At 45.4% G+C, this 19,876-nt stretch overlaps 1 protein-coding gene across 1 annotated transcript in view; it reads left to right on the top strand.

Moving 5' to 3' along the window:
- Positions 1 to 19,876, top strand: part of ALK (ALK receptor tyrosine kinase) — a 319,074-nt gene that overhangs the window by 189,372 nt on the left and 109,826 nt on the right. The window contains exon 5 of the mRNA XM_068153686.1: positions 17,291 to 17,418. Within this exon, the coding sequence (XP_068009787.1) occupies positions 17,291 to 17,418 (128 nt within the window). The remainder of the gene's footprint in view (positions 1 to 17,290; positions 17,419 to 19,876) is intronic.

Raw genomic sequence — 19,876 nt, 5'->3', positions numbered from 1 at the left:
TGGAGCCTTTCCACCCCCATCTGGATGTGTTCCTGTGTGACCTGTGCTGGAGTCTATGGGGGGTTTGGACTTGAAGATCTCCAGAGGTCCCTTCCAACACCTGTCCTCCTGTGAACAAGAAAAAGAACGTATGAGGAGTCAGCTGTGCATCTTGTAACAGCAGGAACCAGGGACAGCCTAAGGAATGATGCTTTTAGCACCTGTGACTGTCTCAGAGCTGTTTGAGTATCTTGTGGTGCCACCAGGCTAGTATCAGCTGCTGAGCCAGTGCTGAGCACAGAGCAGTTCACCTCTCTGGGTGCCTGCTCATGTCTGAAGACCAGCAACTCCTCGGTTTGACTGTCCGTGGTGAGGTGCAGGAAGGTAAGAGTTTGCCCACTGGACAGTGTGAATGTTGGAGCTTTTCCTGACCCAGCAGCACACTCATACCCATTTGGAATGAGCCTTTGTAAGTCTGGATGAAAAGCACCAAACAAATACTGTCAACAGTTTTCTTGTCAAGCTAGTGAATGATACTAAATCTTTCCACTTCAGTTTCACATTAAGAGGAGAAGTCAGTGATGTGAAGCCTGAATTTGTGCTTAGGAAATTGCTTTTCATCCTGCAGCATGGGCTCTTGAGCAGAGGTGGGCTTAGACAATATGTTGAAAATTATCTTTTCACAGAATTTTGATCAAAGTACAAATGTCTTTGCCTCAGGAAGCACTGAGAAGTGATGCTGGAAAAATCAAAACTGGCAAAGTCTGGCCCAAACTCTCTCATGAATAAACTGCATCACAAAGCTCCCAGTGGCGTAACATGTCCATAGGCCCTGTCGTGGTGGTGCTGCAAGAAAAGTGATTTGTAAGACTCACCCTTGTTGCCATAACAGTGTTATTAGAGATTATTATGGTTTGCTATAGACCTGGGGCTTTTTAGTCTGGAGAGGAGAAGACTGAGAGAGGATCTAACAAACGTTTATAAATATCTGGGGGCTGGGTGTCAGGAAGGAAGGGACAGGCTCTGCTCAGCTGCACCCTGTGACAGGACACAGGGCAATGGATATAAACTACAGCACAGGAGGTTCCACTTCAACATGAGGAAAACTTCTTTACTGTAAGGGTCACAGAACAGGGAACAGGCTCCCCAGAGAGGTTGTAGAGTCTCTGGAGACTTTTCAAGCCCCATCTGGATGTGTTCCTTCACAACCTGCACTAGATCCTATGGTCCTGCTCTGGCAGGGGGGTTGGACTCGATGATCTCCCTTCCAGCCCCTGACATCCTGTTACAATGCAGCAGAGTACAGACCTCTAATCAAAGTTGTTCTGATTTAGTGGGATCCAGACCTGAGCTGAGTTTTGCCTGTTGGAGTAGATGACCTCTGAGGTTTCTTCCAGCCTAAGCCATTCTGTGATTCTGGTGAGGTGTTTCTGAACAATGATTCTGACTGCTTATTTATTCTCTTTTTGTGCCCCAGTACTATTTTCATCTGTTTTCACATGCCTTGAACAATGAGAATTTCTTCTCCCATCCACACTCTCTCTGTCAAGGGACATCTGCTCAAGTTTCCTTTAAAAGAAGGATGCATCTGTAGCAGAGTCTTTTAATGCATTTGCTTGACAGACTGAATTCTGGTGGTAATGGTGATTTAATCTCTAATTCCAAACCAGGCTGGAAGGTTGACTAATACTGTTGAAATCCTTTCCCCAGTAATTGACCAGTGTAATCCCTGGTGGCTTACTGGTGGACATGTTAAAAGGAAACTTTTTCTGAAGCAGGTTGAGTTCATCTGCTGGCAGTTTTGGCTGAAAGTTTCCAAGCTGTGGTGTCTGCAGAGGCTGGACACAGCTGCAGTGCCTTGGCAGCTTGCAGACATTTTCTTAGCAGGCTTAGCTGAGAGGACATCTAAAAGCACTGTTCTGACCACCTGTTGCTTTCATACTTTACTCCCATGGAAACCCACCTCTGAGGAGCAGCAGTGCTTCATCTCGAGTTCTCTGTTCTATGCAAGTGGAGAGATGAGGAAAATAGGCCCAAGGAAAAGCAGCTTGGGAGAAAATTCTGCTACAGTACTGCAGAGGCCCTATCAATAAACTTCCTTTGGATCAGGGCTAAGTGTAGATAAATCTGTTCAGGTAAGGAAGAATTTCAACAGGAATCTGAATTGTTCTGGGAAATTGGTACCAGTACTTGCCAGCTTTGTCATTAGCCCACTTGGAGTGGTTGGAGCAGTAGGGCATAGCTGGTGCTAATCCGAGATCTGGTCAGAAGCAGTCATGCCCGTTCTCATTATTCTTCAGGCAGGACTCAGGACTGCAGACATTTAGTATGCTGCTGACATTTCTTAGCTGGTGTTAATGCATTAAGTGGAACTAGCCTCTTTGGAGACTGAGTGTTCCATTTATTCAGTGTCTTCCTGCAGTGCCTGTATGTCTCACCCATCAACAACAGGAATGATTTTCAGTAGCAAGACAAGGATTTAGTCTTCACAGTCTGCACAGGCACCCGGTGTGATTGCCAAGAGAACTTCACCCAGAAATGGCAAAGGAGCTGCTAGGGTGAGAATAGGAGTCTCCATCTCTTGCACTACCTCAGACATAACACAAATATGAATAGAGCCTCTTTGTCTACTGTGAGTAGGTCACTTGTTTCTGGCTCTGCTTTTCCTTCTCTGTGTGCCCCACCTGAGTGACCCCTCAGCTGCCCTGACCCTGTTCATGCCTTTCTGTTGACACACTGACTTAGTTGATGATTCATAATCCACATATTGTTGTTACCTTTTCTTCAGGGGAAGCTTAGGAACGAGAGATTATTGAACTCATGTGCATTCTGTAGCTCTTCTGCATAAAATTAGTTTGGTTGGTGGTTTTGTGGGTTGGGTTTTTGGGGGTTTTTGGCATTTTCTTGTTTTGTTTGGGTGATGGTTTGGGTTTTGTTGTTGTTATTGTTTTGTTGTTCTGGGGTTTTGTGTGTCTATGGGTTTTTTGTTTGGTTGGTTAGCTGAAACACTAGTCAAACACCCAAGTCCAGTTTGCCCTCAGAGAGCAGAAACCTGTATCAGGGCTGGTCATCTAAAGGCTTCAAAAGAAAACAAAACAGAACAAGAAGTAGAAAAAAAGGAGAGGGGGAGAAGGCTTTGACCCCAATGAACTCTTTGCATTTAAAAAGCTGTTAGAAGCAAACAGGTTTTGATCACCAGCAGCTTAAAACATATGACTTAAAGTTAGGAACATGAGACTGGGAACAATCACTCAGAGTGTAAGAGCCAGGGAATTAGTTTGTGCCTTTCTGGTCTCTCCACTGTAATAGAATTTTGGTGGTTTTTTTCTTCCTCTCTTCAAATGAACTGAAGTCCACTAATCTCACCCATTTCTACACAGATTGCTGTTTCAGGGGGCTATGTCCTATCTTTAATCTGCTGTCTTCATCTTGTCTCCCTTCCTTTTTTCCTTTCCTTTGCCATGGGTCCCTGCCACCGTCCCCCCATTTCCCAGAAAGTGATGATGTTGAAATTCACTATTAAAGCTCCTTTCAGTGTAGTATTTTGTAGATAAGGCATTTTCAGATAAGATTTCTGGTTCATGCCTTCAAGGTTTAGCTCTGTGCTCTTCTGGACAGCAGCAGGTATTTCTGTGAAGGCTGCAAGTACAGGATTATTCACAGAGCTGATCTCAGGGAAGCGACAGCAGAGGTCTCCTCTGAATGGAAATTTGTGCAGCTCGGTTTCCCACCCTAGAAAGATCACTCTGCTTTTTTTCCTTCCATTGGCTTTATTCCTGCAATGTCTCACAGATTGCCTGGTGCCCTTTAGAGAATGCTAAACAGCACACAGAGTCTTCCTTTGCTCTTGACTCATGGCTGTACCCTGACATGCAAGGGCTGAAGGAAAGGGAAAACAATACAAGGCTGAGGCAGAAGTTTACATAGAGCAAGAGTCAGTCCCTGCTGGCCTTCAAATATTGAAATACCCTGCTGTGTTTGTCTTGTGCTAGGCTGTTGTTTTCATCCTGAAGTGTTCAAAGAGCAGCTGCTTTCCCATCTTGTTCTGTCAGGGGGGTTGGACTTGAAGATCTCCACAAGTCCCTTCCAAGCCCTAACATCCTGTGATCCTGTGAACCACAGTGAGAATGTCATCAAAGTCCTGACTGCCCCTGTCTGAGGCTGCTAGTACTGTTGCATATGGTTTGGCCACCATGCCTGTCGGTACCCTGCCTGATTCATTGCTTGCCAGTCCTGGGGTTGTCCAACTCTGCCATTCTCTCCAACTCCTGCTCTTTGACTCACTCACCAGCAGATGAACTCTGTGACCTGGGTATGATCGGCCCTTACTCTCCATGCCCTATTTACAAAGACACATACACACTTCAGAGTATTAAATGGTGCCCTTTGCTAACACAAAGAACAAGAAATAAGCTTGTCTCATTTCTTCCTTCCTCCTCTGCTCAGAAAAAATGGCAACTGTGAAAATAAAGTACAAGGTAAACCAAACAGAAAGCAGAAGATCTAGTAGGGTGTGAAGGGTTTCCCTGCAGGAAGCAGCTGCTTGAGGCTTCCTACTTTTTGCACATTTAACAGGAAAATGGTTCTTTCACTCCAAAATTCATTTCAGAGGGGAGTGAGGTTTGAAATAGCTGACAGAAGCTTCATTAATAAGTCTTTATGTTCTCCTAGCTCTTTGCATTTCCAAGGCCTACATCAGTAGCAGCAAAGCAGAGATTACTTGAAGGAGCTGTTAATAATATGCATTTTCTTACTCATATATCCTGTTTCAGTGCTGGTTAGGTTCCTTCAGCTGAAGCTCTGAGTCTGTAGCTGGAAAAGAAAAATGAAAGATGTGGTTACTATTGAACCTCCAGCACCACTGGCCCGAGAGCACCAATGGACCTCGTGAAGCTTTATTCAGTGGTGTGTCAGGGACTTGAGAATGCCTTCCCCTTGGTTACAGATTTGCTAGAGCGCTCTGTTAAAATGCTGGCAGGTCTTGTTCCAGAAGTAACTGCATCATGCTGCTGTGTCTGTATGTTCAGAGGGATAAAAGTGAATTTTTGGTTAGTCAGAGTTCAGTAGAATTGAATTTGCTTTGTTTGTCCACTCGATTGTGTGTGGTTGGACAGAAGTTCCCTCAAGGGAGGAATCTCTGTGTGTGTTTTTAAGCCAGTTTCATTATTTTCTGTATATTCATTGTGGTCTGAGAACTTCAGTGTCTGACTAAGAAAAGTTACAAGGCAAGTTCTTGAATTTGTATGGTTTGCATTAGCAGGCATGAAATACAAGGCATAGATTCCCCGTTCCTGCTGTTGGAATAGAGCAATGATTTACAGGGGACATTGTCTGCTTGGGAATGAACTTTTGCATCCACCGAGTGCCTCAGGATGCAAACTTGTCCCTGTGAGAGTAGAAGGGTAGAGAAGGTACCTAAGTCATTTTTCTTCATGAAGCAGAAATTGCAGAGCATATAAACCAGAGGATGGGAGTGCTGGAGTTGCTTGCTCCTGGCATGCACTGGAAGGGCTATGCTCACATTTGCAAAGCACAAACACAAATCTGGAAGGATGAAACAGAAAATGACCGACTGCAACCAAAGCATTTGCTGCCTTCTTGCTCCGAATGTGCAATTGGCCTTGGCCTTGTAATTACAATCCACAGAGATGGCTCTGTTCCCTATCCACCCTTGGGCTCCCAGGAGCCCTGAGTGCTTGGGTCTTGGGCTGCTAATGCTGTAATTGAAACAGCTGCTCTGCTCTCTAAGTACTTCATTCGTTCGCCTTCGAAACGCTGATGGATCTGTGGTGTGTTTGGGGCCTTTTCTGTAGATGTGAACCTCAAACACAGCCACTTGCTAGACACAACTCATGGAGAGAATTTGTTAAGGCTTTTAGTATATTGTCTCAGTTCTAAAAAGGAGAAGAAAAAGGGAGGGAGTAAGGGGAGGGCTGCTCTTAGGCCATAATGCTCTTTGGACTAAATTCACTTTAGTGAAGACCAGACATCCTAATCCTCTCTTATTCTCAGTGTCTTAAGCTGTAAGTGAATGTAAAATATGGCTAGGGCAAAAGGTCACTAATTTTAGCTTCTGCACTGATTTTCACATTGGCACATGGAAGGCACAGGCTCTCGGAATTGTGCTGCAAATGGGCAGTGTTGGGAGTGCTCCAGCCCCAGGCCAGTGGTTTCTCTGTGAGGTCTCCATTGCTCTCTTGCCTTGGGACTGCAGTGGAAGGGATAAATTGCTGTTGCAGTCCTTATTAAAGCCTGAAAACTTCAGGCAGTTGGCAGAAGCTCCAGTGTACCTGTAGCATTTCTCAGTATACCTTCCTTTGCCTGTTCTTGTTCCTTATGCTTTGCTATCAGCCAGGATGTGGCTGGCAGCGGGTACAGTGGGTCTCTCTGGTAGGGCTGTGGTGTGGAGTTGCTGACTAAAACACAGTCACTTGGCTGCACTGAGAGAGCTTTAGCATTCTGGCACCTTCCTTCCAGCCCATTGCTCTGCTCAGCACATCCTACAGACTCAGGCAGCTTTAACCTACTTGTGACTGGAGCATATCCTGAGGCAGTGTACCCATGCAAAAAGGGTTGTGCAGGAGGATCTGAAGTCTTAATTACCCAGGAGCTGCTTCACCCAAGAACGAGCTGAAACCGCATAAAACCTTTGAGCAAGGCAGAGGCAAGGGCCACTGTGGTCCATAGGTTGGTTTTTATTCAACAGTATTGATTGGTCTTGGCAGATATGGAGCCTGAGAGCTTTGTGGGTATGTTTGTTAGGGAAAATTAGAGGTCATTGTGAGACTTTGAGAGTCAATAAATCTAAATTTTGATGAAAAGGCAAAATTCTACTCTGAAGCAGGCACTCAGGCAGCCCGTGTGGGAAAGCAGGTGAGGGAGGAAAGAGCAAGCTGGAACTGGTACTGCCTCTTTCCCAGCAGCCTGCAGCACTCACATCAGAGCTGTATTCTGATCAGGAAGAGGAGGAGCAGCGAGGAAATACCCCTATAAAACAGTACATTGACAATTCCTCTTGACATGGCAGAAGCCAGATGCTTAATGTCAGGAAATACAGCCTGGATGTTGCTACCCTCTCTGTGCTGCCTGTAGGTGAGCTGCCAGTAGGTACCCTGCACAGATGCTCTGCATACCTGCAGCCTGTGCTGTCTGGAGTGCTCAGAGGTTGCTGCAGGTTTGTTTAGCCATCCTTGTTGAGAGTTTGATTTATCTCTTCAATATGGGCTTTCAGTTAGCCCATAGGAGTGGTGTCTGGATTCAGTTGGCCTTCTTTCACTGAGCTGAGAAATTTCAGCCTTGCAGATGTATTCAAGACACCAAGTACAGCCTTTTATACCTAGCATTCCCAGAAATGTCAGTGTTCCAGAGGTCACACTGGAATGTTAGAGCAAGGACATTCTACCCCATCTCTGCCTTGTGAGGGAATCATGGAGTGGTTTTCTTCCCAGGCCTTGCCTCATACAGTTGATTTCACAAGCAAGACTATCTCTTTAAGGCCCAGCTCATGTTTCTGAGCTTTCCAGGATGCTGCAGGGCCTGTTTCTTCCCCAGAAAGGCAAAAGCTATTACAGCAAATGTTACTGAATTGCATTTATTGATGTCATTTAAAAGGACTGTTTGAATTTGGAAAAGAAGGGGAAGAAACACTTTCCTGTGATAGTGAGACAGTAGCACTGTCAGGACTGCTGTGTTTTGGGACTTGCAGGAGAAGGCCTAGGTATGTTCCTTATCAGGAGACACTGAAGACAGTCATCAAGTTTTCATGCTGTTGTAAAATCACTGCTCAAAACCACCTTCAGTGTCACCAGCAATACTAACCCAAGGAAAGGAGCTGCTTGCTTTAGGAACCTTTTTCTTTGGCTGTGTGGAGCCGGCCAGGTACACTGGGACATCTCATGGAGTTCTTTTCCATGCATACTCCTTGGCAAGACATTTCTTAGTTGTGCTCCAAGGGAGTGTGTTTGCCAAAGAATGCAATGAACAGGGAAATGCATGCCAAGGTGAATCAAACATCTCTGTGCTCCAAGTTCTGGGGAGCTGAGATCCCAGGCAGTGGCCTAGATTTGTGTTTCCAGGAAGGGGCAGATGTGGTCAGGTACTCTCGGCTTCCCTTCGGGGTATTCAGCGTGGTCTGCTGTGATTCTCAGAACTCTCCAATACTGAGTATGGAAAATTAGATCAGCAGGACAGAGAGAAGCTCAACATGTAGCAGAAGGTAGGCTTGACCACAGGCAGCATTTCTTGTCTTTGGACCTACACAGCAGATGTTACTCTCATGCACATTCTGGGTGTGGTAGGATTGCAAGGGCGTTGTGATCAACTCTGACAGCATCGCTGTGACTGCTGCAAGGTTATAAGCTGTACCAACCTCACTCTCCTGGCATTTCTCTCTCTCCAAAGTTGGCATTTCAGTTGTGAAGTGATTTCCAACATGCCATTTGCTTTGACAAGTAGCTGCTGGCCTCCTGAGTTCCATTTCTTCAAGCACACTGACCAGGGGATTGTTTCAGTCTCCTTTTTTCAGTCACTCTCTCTGGATTGTTGGGGTTTTATTAATGTGTTTCTCTATTCAAAGTCAGGTCAGGGTAACTGTTATTGCACCCACCAAGCAAGCAATAAAGGACACAACCTTTCTGCATTCCAATCCTTAGCTTTCCCTATTTAGATCCTTCCTAATGAGTCACTTCTTTCAAAAGTCTGTTTGAAGGAAGCAAATTAAATTGGAAGAGGAAGTTTTTCATCAGGAAAACTTTCACACTGCTTATATATAGAAATCTTCTTTATTGTAGAGTATTCTGGGAGACATTTCCCTTTCATTTATTTTGCACCATGTTCTATTTTGATTTGCTTGTCTCTTTTGCACTGCATATGGCACTTGCTATGCCCACCACAGTCGTGGCACTACCTCTGTGTTGCAAGCCAGCGCTGTGAATAGCTGAGGTTAGAGGAAAGGTGGCACTCCCTGGGCATTATCTGCTAGCCTTTGCTGGTTTTTGGGTAGCTCTGAAATCCAGCCAGGTTGTTTTGTTGTCTTTGGTTTGGGTTGGGTTTGCTTTGCTTTTTAATTCCAACCCTACAGCTTTTTATGGGGCTTTTATGATGAAGGGGTTTTAGGATCCTTTTATAGGAGGTTAGGGACTGTCTTGTAGTGGGTGGGGATGCTTGGAGTAAATGTTCTCTAAATCCTTCTAAATCCAAACAGTCCTTCATCTAGTCCTTAATCTTTCTTGGGGTGTATTAATACCTTATTGTGAAGTCTAGGTTATTAAGGCTGCTAGATAATTGCAACGTATCCCTGAAGGATGCAGAGTTAAGCACAGCCATTCGAAGTAAAATCTTCCCTCTCATCCATTCATTCCACCTTTGAAACTAAAATCTTCCATAGCTTTTACTCCACCAGATAGATGGTGAGCAGACACAATATTCACGCTTCCCTTCAGCTGTGTCATGAAAAGCCATTGCTGAGTGCTGAGGTAAGAATCCCAGCCTAGCTGATCTCCCAGACACAGCTCTTGAGGACTCAGTTATTTCAGCATATGCTGCCACTGCTTTTCTCTTTGAAAATACATCCTGTCTTTCTGAAGCCTTGGCTGTACCTAATTGTAATTAAGATGAGATTAGTTTCTTACTTTCAATATTTAAATAAAAACCTGACAATTACTTGTTGGCACACCTAAGCAGTGCTGCACATTGGGTTGAAAGGCTGGAATTTCCTTCTGATCCTCAAAGACAATTAAGTTACTCCCTGAAGCATGAAATTTAATTACCCTCATCAGAAGCAGCATGTTGCAGTGGGTTAGGACATAGGAATAAGAATCAGAAATTTTATCTCTGATCCTAGTTCTGCCATCCAGTTATTGACTAAATGAGTCATATAACCTTCCTGTGCCTCCTCTTCACCCCTTGAAAAAGCAAGGTGTTTGATGTCTTTGCTAAGGGGCTCTGAGGTCTGTATCAGCATCTGAAGCTGTAATGGTTTGAATGCTAAGTGTTCCTGGGATTGCCTTGGCTTACATGCTGCCAGCAGTTCTTGCACCTTGGTTTCATCCAGTGAAATCTCTTTTTTTGGCAGTGTTAGTTTGGTTAAAGGAAGTATAATCAAGTTCCTATGTTAATAGGAAGAGGAGATGGCACTGTTGAGACACTGCATCAGAAAAGCCTCCTGAGGTGGTGTTCCCTTCAGGTCAGTTTTGATGCTGCATCTCAGGTACAATTGCTAATTGTAGCATCCCAGGAGCACCTCCAGCTTCTCATGAGGTGGAAGAAAGTCCACCTTGCATAGTTTCACTGAGGGACAGAAGGCTCAGTGCCAGATCAACATATTCCTCTAGGCAAATTGTTTTGCTTTACTGTGTTTGTAACTGCAGTATTTTCTTGCTGGCATGATTAGTCATGTCATGCCAGTGGGGAGCTCCAACTGTTTATTGGTTGTGATGAAGTGGCTAATTAAAATAACTCATTCTGTCAGTTGGAAAACAACAACACTTCCTCATGTCTCAGCCCCCCTTGGCCAGCAGAGCTTTTGAGGAGACATGTTTCTTAACATGCCTGTGTAGCATTACGTTTACATTCCAGAGTGGTTAGTAACAAAAAATCATCTGATGATGTCTGGGCTACTCTTCCCACAGGCATTTTGAAAAGGAAAAGTGAGCAAATAGTGACCCTGCCATGTAGTGGGTCACAGATGAGGCTGATGGAAAGCCTTTTGCCCTCCAACATACAGCATCATTTCACTCTGTCTTTGAGTGCCTCTGTAGTTCCTGTGCTCTTCCAGGGCCTCTCTTTGTGTTAAGTTCCATTCAGAGATTCTCATTTGGAACCACAAGGATTAGATTCAATTCAAATGCTGAGGTTCTTCACCTGCTTCTCCCATTCATTTCTTTGTAGCACTCAAATCTTCAGCTTTTCCAGAGGGGGGGATTTACTTTAAACAGGTTAGTAAAGCAAAATCTTTGTGACAGTGGTGTTGGTTGGTTTTTTTCCTAAGAGAGACTCAGAAAAGGATTGGATGGATGGATGGATTGGATGGATGGATGGATTGGATGGATGGATGGATGGTTTTAACTCTGTGGAATTTAACAGGGAAATACATTTTCTGTAGGCTTTCTCTTCTGCCATTTTAACAACTTTCCCTGTGTAGAGTAGCTGTGGTGTAGTCTTGTAGCATGTTCTAAATCGAGGAGATTCCATTGCCAGTGGAATTCTAGTGGCTGATGGCAAGCTTTGATCATTTTCCAAGAAGAGGTGTAATTTTAAAATATCCTTGATAGGCTGCTTGTGTTTCCCTGAAGCCCAAAGCACTTTGTGCCACACGGTGGTGTCTCCCTAGTTAGGCAGTTCTCAGAAGAGCTGCACACAGGAGCCCAGCACTGCAATCCTGAAAGGAGGGTGGAGGTGGCTTGCTTCCCACCACGTGTGAGGTGGTATCATTGCAGTCTGGAGGCAAAATCTTGTTGGTATCCTGTTGGAGGCAAGGTAATTGCACACTGTGTCTGCCTCATGGGTCAAACCTAGCAAAATTACAGCTCATTTTCCTGAGCTAGGGTGATGGTATCAGTTTTCTTTTAAAAGCATTGAAAACTAACAAAGGAAATAAACCCATTACAATTACTTAGTCTTTTTTTCATGGCAAAACTTCTGTGAAACCACCTTCTGAAGGCATTCTGAGGGAAGTGCAGGGGAGCATTCTTGGAACCATCAGAGGGATGTTAAAGGTCTGATCCAATGACACTAATAAAGATCTTGACTGTATTTAACCTGTCACTAGCAGTTACATCTTGCTTATGCAAAAGGCCACAGAAACAGGCAGAAAGACAAGTGGCATTAAATCAATGGAGGAAAAGGTAAACCATTTTCTTTCTCTTATGATGCATTGCCCATCAAGAGTTAGCTCTTCCGATGCTAAATAAACTCTGGCATTGATGTACAGTAACTTTATTTGCTGCTGGTTTAGAGTGTGCTTCCCTCCCAGACTATCTCATCATGCATCAAATTCAGGCCCTGGTCTCTTTTGAGGAATTTTGAGATCAGTAACCTGAAATCAATTTAAAGTTCATAATTAAAAGTCATTACAAGACAGCACACTGTATTGTTTGAAGTAATGAGAAGAGTTTGCACAGCCTCCTGTGGGTCACTTGGTCTGGTTGATCCCTTCCTTGTCTGAGGGCTGTGTTGGTATCCTGTTGAAAACTCCTTTCTTTTTCCCTGTTAATTATTAATTTTCTGTTAGCTGCAGCCTGAAAAGGTCTAATCTAGCTCCTCCTTTGTGCAGGGCCCATGCATTGCTGTAGCAAGTGACAATCTGGAGTGGTGTGGTGACAAGACTCAAACCTGTATAATCACCCAAGGGCATGCAGGGTGGTGGCAGTTGTGTTCTTTCATCAACTCATCCAGTGAAGAGGGCAAAACCTCTTTTGGACTCCTACTGCCGGTTCTTAATTCTGCCTTTAAAATTTCCGTCTCAAAAATCAGCTTCTAATTGTTTTCTTCACTACCTGCATTACACCACAGGTGCATGTTCCTGTGAAACACTCTGATGCAGCCACTATTATTTCTGCTTAATTTTGTAAACTCAGAACTAAGTCCTTGCAGAGTTGCATTGTGTCTTCCTTCCAGGCATGCCTTGATAGGTGTTGGTAAGAGTATTTCAGATTGAAAGAGAGCCTGGACCTGGAGAAATAAAATCCCACTGTAGCTCAGCTTAGCTATGAGGAGGCTGTGAAAGCCCATAATTATCTTCTGTGGTGAGTCGTGATGAGAGTGCAAAACAAGCTTGACTACAGAGAGCTTTTGGCTGAAAGAGAGGGGACAAGTCCTTGTCTTCAGTCAGCCTCCTGTTAATAGCTGCTGTGAGCACCTAAGCTAGTTGTTTCCTTATTCTTCTCATAGGTTGAAGACTTGCTTTCAAAGTAGCTTCTAGATGTGAGAAAGCAGTGACTTTCTCAGAGCCAGGCTGGGATGGTGTACTGAATGAAACTTAACTTGTGCCTAGGGACCAGTGCAACCTGGCAAAGCACTGCACTGGAAACAGAAATGGCAGCACAGGTGTCAGGCTGGCTGGCAGCGTGGAAACTAATTCTGCCTTCCATATAGAGATAGATGTGTGGGGAGCAGTCACAAAGATGTTGCTGTGTGTGGAATGTCAAGGCCAAAGCCCCAAAGGTAGCTGGAATCAAGCCCATTGAAACCCAGTGAGTCTCTGTGTATTGGATTCAGAAGCACTTTACCATGGAGGCAGACAGATGCAGGGTGCAAGTGTTGTGGCTGAGATTTCACCTGAGAGTTCTGGCACACCTTTTTAATTCACTGCCTCTACCAGAGCATCCTGACTTGTACTTGCAATTAGTCAGTGCAGGCACTGCCCAGAGGAGCATTCAAACTGGCACCTAAAGCACTACTGTATTGATTACAGCTAATCAGGAATATATTCCTCCTGAAGCTGTGCATTGCCTGAACAACCAAAGGGTGTCTAAACTGTATCTCAGTTATTGCTATGAAATCTGGATTGTGGCTTGTGGTGGGTTGAAATTTCCCCCAGCATTAACTTTCAGCCAGACCAGCTTGGTTAGAAGCAAATGAAGCTGTATTTACAAGCAAAAACTGCACTCTGCAGTGGACTGCAATGAGTATGTACCAAACACCCAGGATTCACAATATTGCACAGGTATTTACAATTAGCAAGCAATAGGGAAACCCCCTGGGTCAAAAAGACTCCACTGCCACCCCCTCACCCCCTGTACTGAGAGAGAGAAGCTGAGAGAAAGCAGTGCTAGTCTTATCTCAAGGCCAGCCAGAAGCAGCACATTCTCTTCTCCCCAGTGAAGCAAAACAGCCAAGATCAGAAAAGGAATGAAAAGTGAAGAATTGTTATGGTACAGCTCCTTTTACCCCAGACATTTACCCAATGAATTTGTTTAGAACACCTTTTTGTTTGCCTTTTTACACCCAATAGTGATTGATTTATATTTTTCTACTGCTCTCCTCCAAATCTGCAGCTAAATTTTAAAGGCATAGCCTAAAACTACCTCATTGTGGTACCATTGTGAAGCTGGGAAACTGCATGTGAAATGGAAGCAGAAGAGCAAAATGTGGTGCCTGGGAAACTCAGTCATGGAATCACAGAATGGCTTGACTTGGAAGGGGCTTTAAAGATGATCCAGACCCAACCCCCCTGCCCTGGGCAGGGACACCTCACACTACAGCAGGTTGCTCAAAGCCTCACCCAGCCTGGCCTTAAACACTTCTGGGGACAAGATGTCCATAGCTTCCCTGGGCAACCTGTTCCAGTCTCTCACCACCCTCATAGTAAAGAATTGCATAAGGGAATAAAGAAAGATAAAAATTAGGCTTTTCTGAATTGCTTCAGGCAGCATCTAGAGAAATCATCATGGGGATCCTGGCCAGTGTTGGGTTGTGGGGAAGTGGTAGCTGTGTGCAGAGGAGCTGATGCCTTTGGCCTCGCAGGCCTTGTCTCACCAGTCTGATTCATCACTCTGTGGAGTGCTTAGAGGGTAACATGAGCATTCTGTGATCTGCTGTAACTTGATTTTGGGACCATATCTTACACAAGTCCAGATCACCACCATCCACTGCTCCCCTCTACACCAAGCTGACCATCTCAGAATAGAAAGCCATTGGCTTGGTTAAACCTGGTTTGCAGTGTGAAGAGGTCCCACAGATGGTATTTCCCCACCTATCTCAAAAGGTGACTGAAGTAGCTGATCTACCTTACTGAAGTGCATTCTAAAATCAGATTCATAACAGAGAGGCTACTAACAGAAATTTAACAAAGCTGCTTGCAATTAACATCTAAAGCATATTAGTTATCCTGATGCAGATCTTGCTGCTGCCAGTACAGGAGCTGCAGAAGAGCCTGAGCCTGTTCAATACACCAAAATCTGCTGATAGAAGTCCCTTTTCTGACATGGAATGACAGCAGAAGCAACTCCCCTCTGAATTTGTTCATGGAGAGCAGTGCAGGGGGAAATGACCTCGGGGTCTTAGTGCGTGGAAGGTTGACCATGAGCCAGCAATGTGCTCTTGTGCCTAAGAAGGCAAATGGCCTCCTGGGGTGGATGAGAAGGGCTGTGGTTAGTAGGTAAAGAGAGGATCTCCTCCCCCTCTACTCTGCCCTGATGAGGCAGCATCTGGAATAGTGTCCAGTTCTGGGCCCCTCAATTCAAGAAGGACCTCAGGGAACTGTTTGAAAGGTTCCAGCCAGAGCCACAAAAATGATTAAGGGAGAGGAACATCTTCCTTATGAGGAGAGACTGAAGGAGCTGGGGCTCTGTAGCTTGGACAGGAGGAGCCTGAGAGGTGACCTCATTCGTGTTTGTAAAGATAGTAAGGCTGAGTGCCCAGAGGCTGGAGCCAGGCTCTGCTGGGTGATGCCAAATGACAGCACAAGGGGCAGTGGGGGAAGTTGAGGCACAGGAAGTTCCATGTGAACGTGAGGAAGAATTTTTCCCCTGTGAGGGTGACAGAGGCCTGGAGCAGACTGCCCAGGGGGGCTGTGGAGTCTCCCTCTCTGGAGCTATCCAAACCTGCCTGGATGTGTTCCTGTGTGACCTGCTCTAGGTGATGCTGCTCTGGCAGGGGGGTTGGACTGGATGAGCTTTCAAGGTCCCTGCTGGGCCCTAACACTCTGTGATTCTGTGATCTCTCTCCTGACCCAGTATCTGTTCTTGGTGTCCCTGATAAATCCACCAGTTACTGTCATCTTTAGAGCATTTGTTTTTCTGTCTCTGAGGAAAGAGGCTGGGACTTGGGATTTCTGTTCACATGAATCTTGGAATCTCAGACAACGTGTTGTAGGATCCCATATGATGTGGGAGTATGTTGTAACGGATCTGCACCTGAGTGAAGCTGCCTTTGCCAGCCTTGCAGTGCAGTGATATAAACTACCTGCTTGGCAACAGCTCTGAGAGTTAATAAAGTTTCTGTGGTAAACTATGAGAGGCCTGAGAGTTTGAAACTAAAGTTATTGCACCAGTAACTCAGAAAAGCAATTCCTAAAACTCCTGGCACATTTATCCAGAGGGTTAGCAGTAGCACAGAAATGGAAATCATTGTTGAGAGCCACTGTGTACTCGGAATTAAAACCCATCAGTCTTGTGAGGCTGAGGAGAACGATTTCCATGACACAGAGATGCTGCTGTATTTCATAACCAAAATTAAATCTAGGGTGGTATTTCTACTTTATTTGCAGGGAAATTCTCATCCTCTAATCCCTGTAAGATACCTAATTTGAGGTGACACCAAAAGGAATAACACACACAGGAGCTGGGCATTGAAAATGCTCTCAGTGCTTTAGGTTATTTAATTTCAGTAAAGGCAGATTTACCTCTTTAGGGGAGGAGATGGCAAAGGAGCCAGGATGCCAACATCCCCTTCTCCAGCAGGAGCCTCGAGCTTGGAGTTTGGAAGAGATGTGGAAAATATCTCTAAACAAACAAAAGCAAAGCAGAAATGGGCAGATTCAGATTGGATGTTAGGAGGAAATTCTTCACCATGAAGATGCTGAGAGCCTGGCACAGGTTGCCCAGGGAGGTGGTGGAAGCCTCATCCCTGGAGGTGTTTGCAGCCAGGCTGGAGGTGGCTGTGAGCAACCTGCTGTAGTGTGAGGTGTCCCTGCCCATGGCAGGGGGTTGGAACTGGATGATCCTTGAGGTCCCTTCCAGCCCTGACAATTCAATGTTCTATGATTCTGTGTCCCTGTTGACTGCAGGGGGGTTGGACAAGATGAGTCTTGAGGGTCCCTTGCAACCTGATGAACTATGACTCTATGAGCACACAGATACTCCAGTGAGCTCCATTAGAAGCAGAGCATGTTACCTCAGCTAGTCATGCAGTGCTGGGAGTTGGAGCTGTTATGCAAGCCCTGGAGACTGGCTGCTTGCTTGTGTGACTAAGAGCCTGCTGGTGAGAGTGGTATTTAGAGGCTGTGTGCATGTGCTGCAGATCACACAGCTTCTCTGCAAAGAAAGTTAGGCTGCTTCTAAACAGCAGGCAGCCAGCTGTGAGACATCCAGGAGCACAGAAGTCTAACAGGAGAAAGCAACAAGCTACTTTGTGGCTGGGTTTTTCTCAGCTCCATGGAAATCTTGGTGCTCAGCAGCTTCCTTTTGCAGAATCCCTGAGAGGGAAAGGCCCTGACCATGGAGCACCATGAGGGGAGTGAGGGCTGGGGCAGGAGGCACTGTTTGACCTGCCCCATGCAGAGCTGCTGCTTGGAGGGATTTGGTCCTTGTAAAGTCACCTTTCTTAGCACTCTTCTCCTTTGTTCTTTCCTCTTGCTGTGTGGTGAGACCAGATGGGTGTTGCTTCAGAGGAGAGTCGGACATCTGGAAAAGCCATTTCGCATCGCAGTGGAGTACGTCCCGCATGGGAACAAGAGTGTGGCAGCTGTGGACTCCTTTGCCATGAAGAACTGCAGCACAGGTAATGCAGAGTGCTTTGTTGCTTCTGGTTTATCATCTTGTCCTGCCTCCTTTGAGAGGAGCATGGTTCTGGCTGTTACAGAGCCTTCACAGAATGACAGCTCCTCATCAAATCAGTGGAACAGAAATAGACATGGGAAGATTCAGACTGGATGTTAGGAAGGAGTTCTTCACCTTGAGGGTGGTGAGACACTAGAGCAGGTTGCCTAGGGATGCCCCCTTCCTGGAGGTGTTCAAGGCAAGGCTGGATGATGCCATGAGCAACCTGATCCAGTGGGATGTGTCCTGCTCATGGCAGGGTGGGTGGAAGTAGATGATCTTGGAGGTCTCCTCCAACCTGAACCATTCTGTGAATGGAGGAAAACTTTGTTTTGGGAGAACAAAAGCAATGTAAATCCTGACTTGCCAAATGCCTGTCCTGACAACTTCCCTTCTGCAGCAGAAAACAGAACAGGTAAGTGGTTCCTAGAAAGACACCTTGCACCTTTGCTGTTCCTGGTAACAGATTTCATGGCTGGTTTGTTGTTTGTGGATTTAGGGAGGGGAGGAAGGTTGGGGTTTTGGTTTTGTTGTTTTGAGGGGGTTTGGGTTTTGGTTGGTTGGTTGGGTTGGGGTTTTTTGTGGGGTGGGGAGGTGGTTGTTGTTTTTAACAACTCTGGAGAACTTGATTCTATTAAAATCTGCCTCTCTAGGGCAGTGTTCCAAAGGAGATGCTGCTGGTAGCTCGGGGTGGTATGTGGAATTCTAATAGTGGGCAACGAGGTTACTTTTTCAAACACAGGCTCTGTTATCAGTTCAAGAATGTGACTGTAGTGCTTTGTGCCAGAAACAGCTGCATTTTAGTTCTACCAGCTTTGTGGAGCTTGTGAATCATGCTGAAATCATTAGGTGGCATGTCAGTGAAGAAGAGTATTCCATACAGCACTTAACACATTGCTCTTTGTCCATGTGACTTATTTGGAGTGCTGGCCATCCTTTTCAGCTTCTCCAGGACAGGGAAATCTGCTGGAGGACAGGAAATATTTGGGTTGCTTACCTTACTCTCCACAAAGACCACTTGTATTCAAGGGGCTTCTTGCATTGTCCAAGAAAAGGTGATCTCCCAGCTCCAGCAAGCCCCAGCCTGACACTGCTGAGAGTTTGAGGGGTGTTCAGACAGAATGCATTTGTCCTGCTGGTGATGTGTGGAATGCATCTTGGTGTTTCAGTAAGGCTGAAGGGAGAGGATTTCAGCTCCTAAAACAAAAAAGTAACCTAAATGAATGGCACAGGAACTGCTCAACTCCACAGTGCTTTGGGAATTCAGTGCAAGAAATGTTATGATAGATTACCCATGAAGGTACCTGAATTCTTCTCTCAGGAGTGCTTGAAGGACAGCCACAAATGACAGAGGCAGGTGAGTGAAAGGTTCGTAGTTTCCTTGTTTTGGCTGGAAAAGACCTGGAAGATCACTGAGGCCAGCTGCCCACCTAACAGCACCATGGCCACCAAACCATGCCCCAAAAATGCCATGTCCACCTCCAGGAACAGTGACTCCACCAGCTCCCTGGGCAGCCTGTCCAATGCCTGACCACTCTTGCAGGAAAGAAATATATCCTCATATCCAGCCTACCCCTCCCCTGGCCCAATTTCAGGCTATTTCCTCTCATCCTATCATTCTTTACGAGGGAGGAGAGACTGACCCCCACCTCACTACAACCTCCTTTCAGGGAGCTGCAGAGAGCACTAAGGTTTCTCCTTGATGAATGATGTTGGCTGAGTGAGCTCATGCCAATATTGGAGACTGTTCTGCAGATGACAGATGTCAGTTGCTGAGTCTGTTAAGACATTTTGTGAGCAGAAGAAGGAACAAATCTCCCATTTTGTCTGCAGATCTGTGCAATTGGCTACTCCTCTGCTCTGCTTACAGGACACACTGTGTGAATCATGCCATCAGGGCATAAAGCCACTTGCTCCTTTTGCAGCTGGCTGGAGCTGTGAAGCCTTTTGCACACAGCAGATGATGTGATCCTGTGTCTTTTTAAGAGAAGGAAGGGGATGATGAGCAGCCAAGGGTGGTACCTTAGGCTTCAAGAAAATAGGGAAAGTAATAAGAAAAGATTCATCTAAATCTAATTTTTTTCTCCAGCTGTTAGACTCCTTTAGGCAGCTTAACTGCTTGGAGAAGTTAATGTCACCAAAGCACCCAAAACATGGATGTATTTGGGGAAGAAATACCTGAAAACCAGTAACAGGCCTTCAGCATAAATTCTGTCTAAGCCTGTTGAAAACCATGTAGACAAGCTGAGAAGAAATCAAGGCACACAGACAAGCTCAGGAAGTTAGGCTACAATTTCTATAGGCCTGACTTTGGTTTAGCCTTCCAGCAGGGACTTGAAGAAGGTAGAAGTGTGAGGTTGTGATTTGGTTTTGAGCTTTGGAAATTCCATCTTTATAAAGCTCTTTAATCCTGGAGAAGA

Source organism: Melanerpes formicivorus, unplaced genomic scaffold (assembly GCF_026170545.1).
Source record: "Melanerpes formicivorus ecotype bairdi unplaced genomic scaffold, bMelFor1.0.p_v2 SCAF_26, whole genome shotgun sequence".
In the NCBI taxonomy this organism is placed as follows: domain Eukaryota; kingdom Metazoa; phylum Chordata; class Aves; order Piciformes; family Picidae; genus Melanerpes; species Melanerpes formicivorus.
The sequence above is the reverse complement of the archived record's forward strand: the minus strand, read 5'-3'. Positions and strand labels throughout refer to the sequence as shown.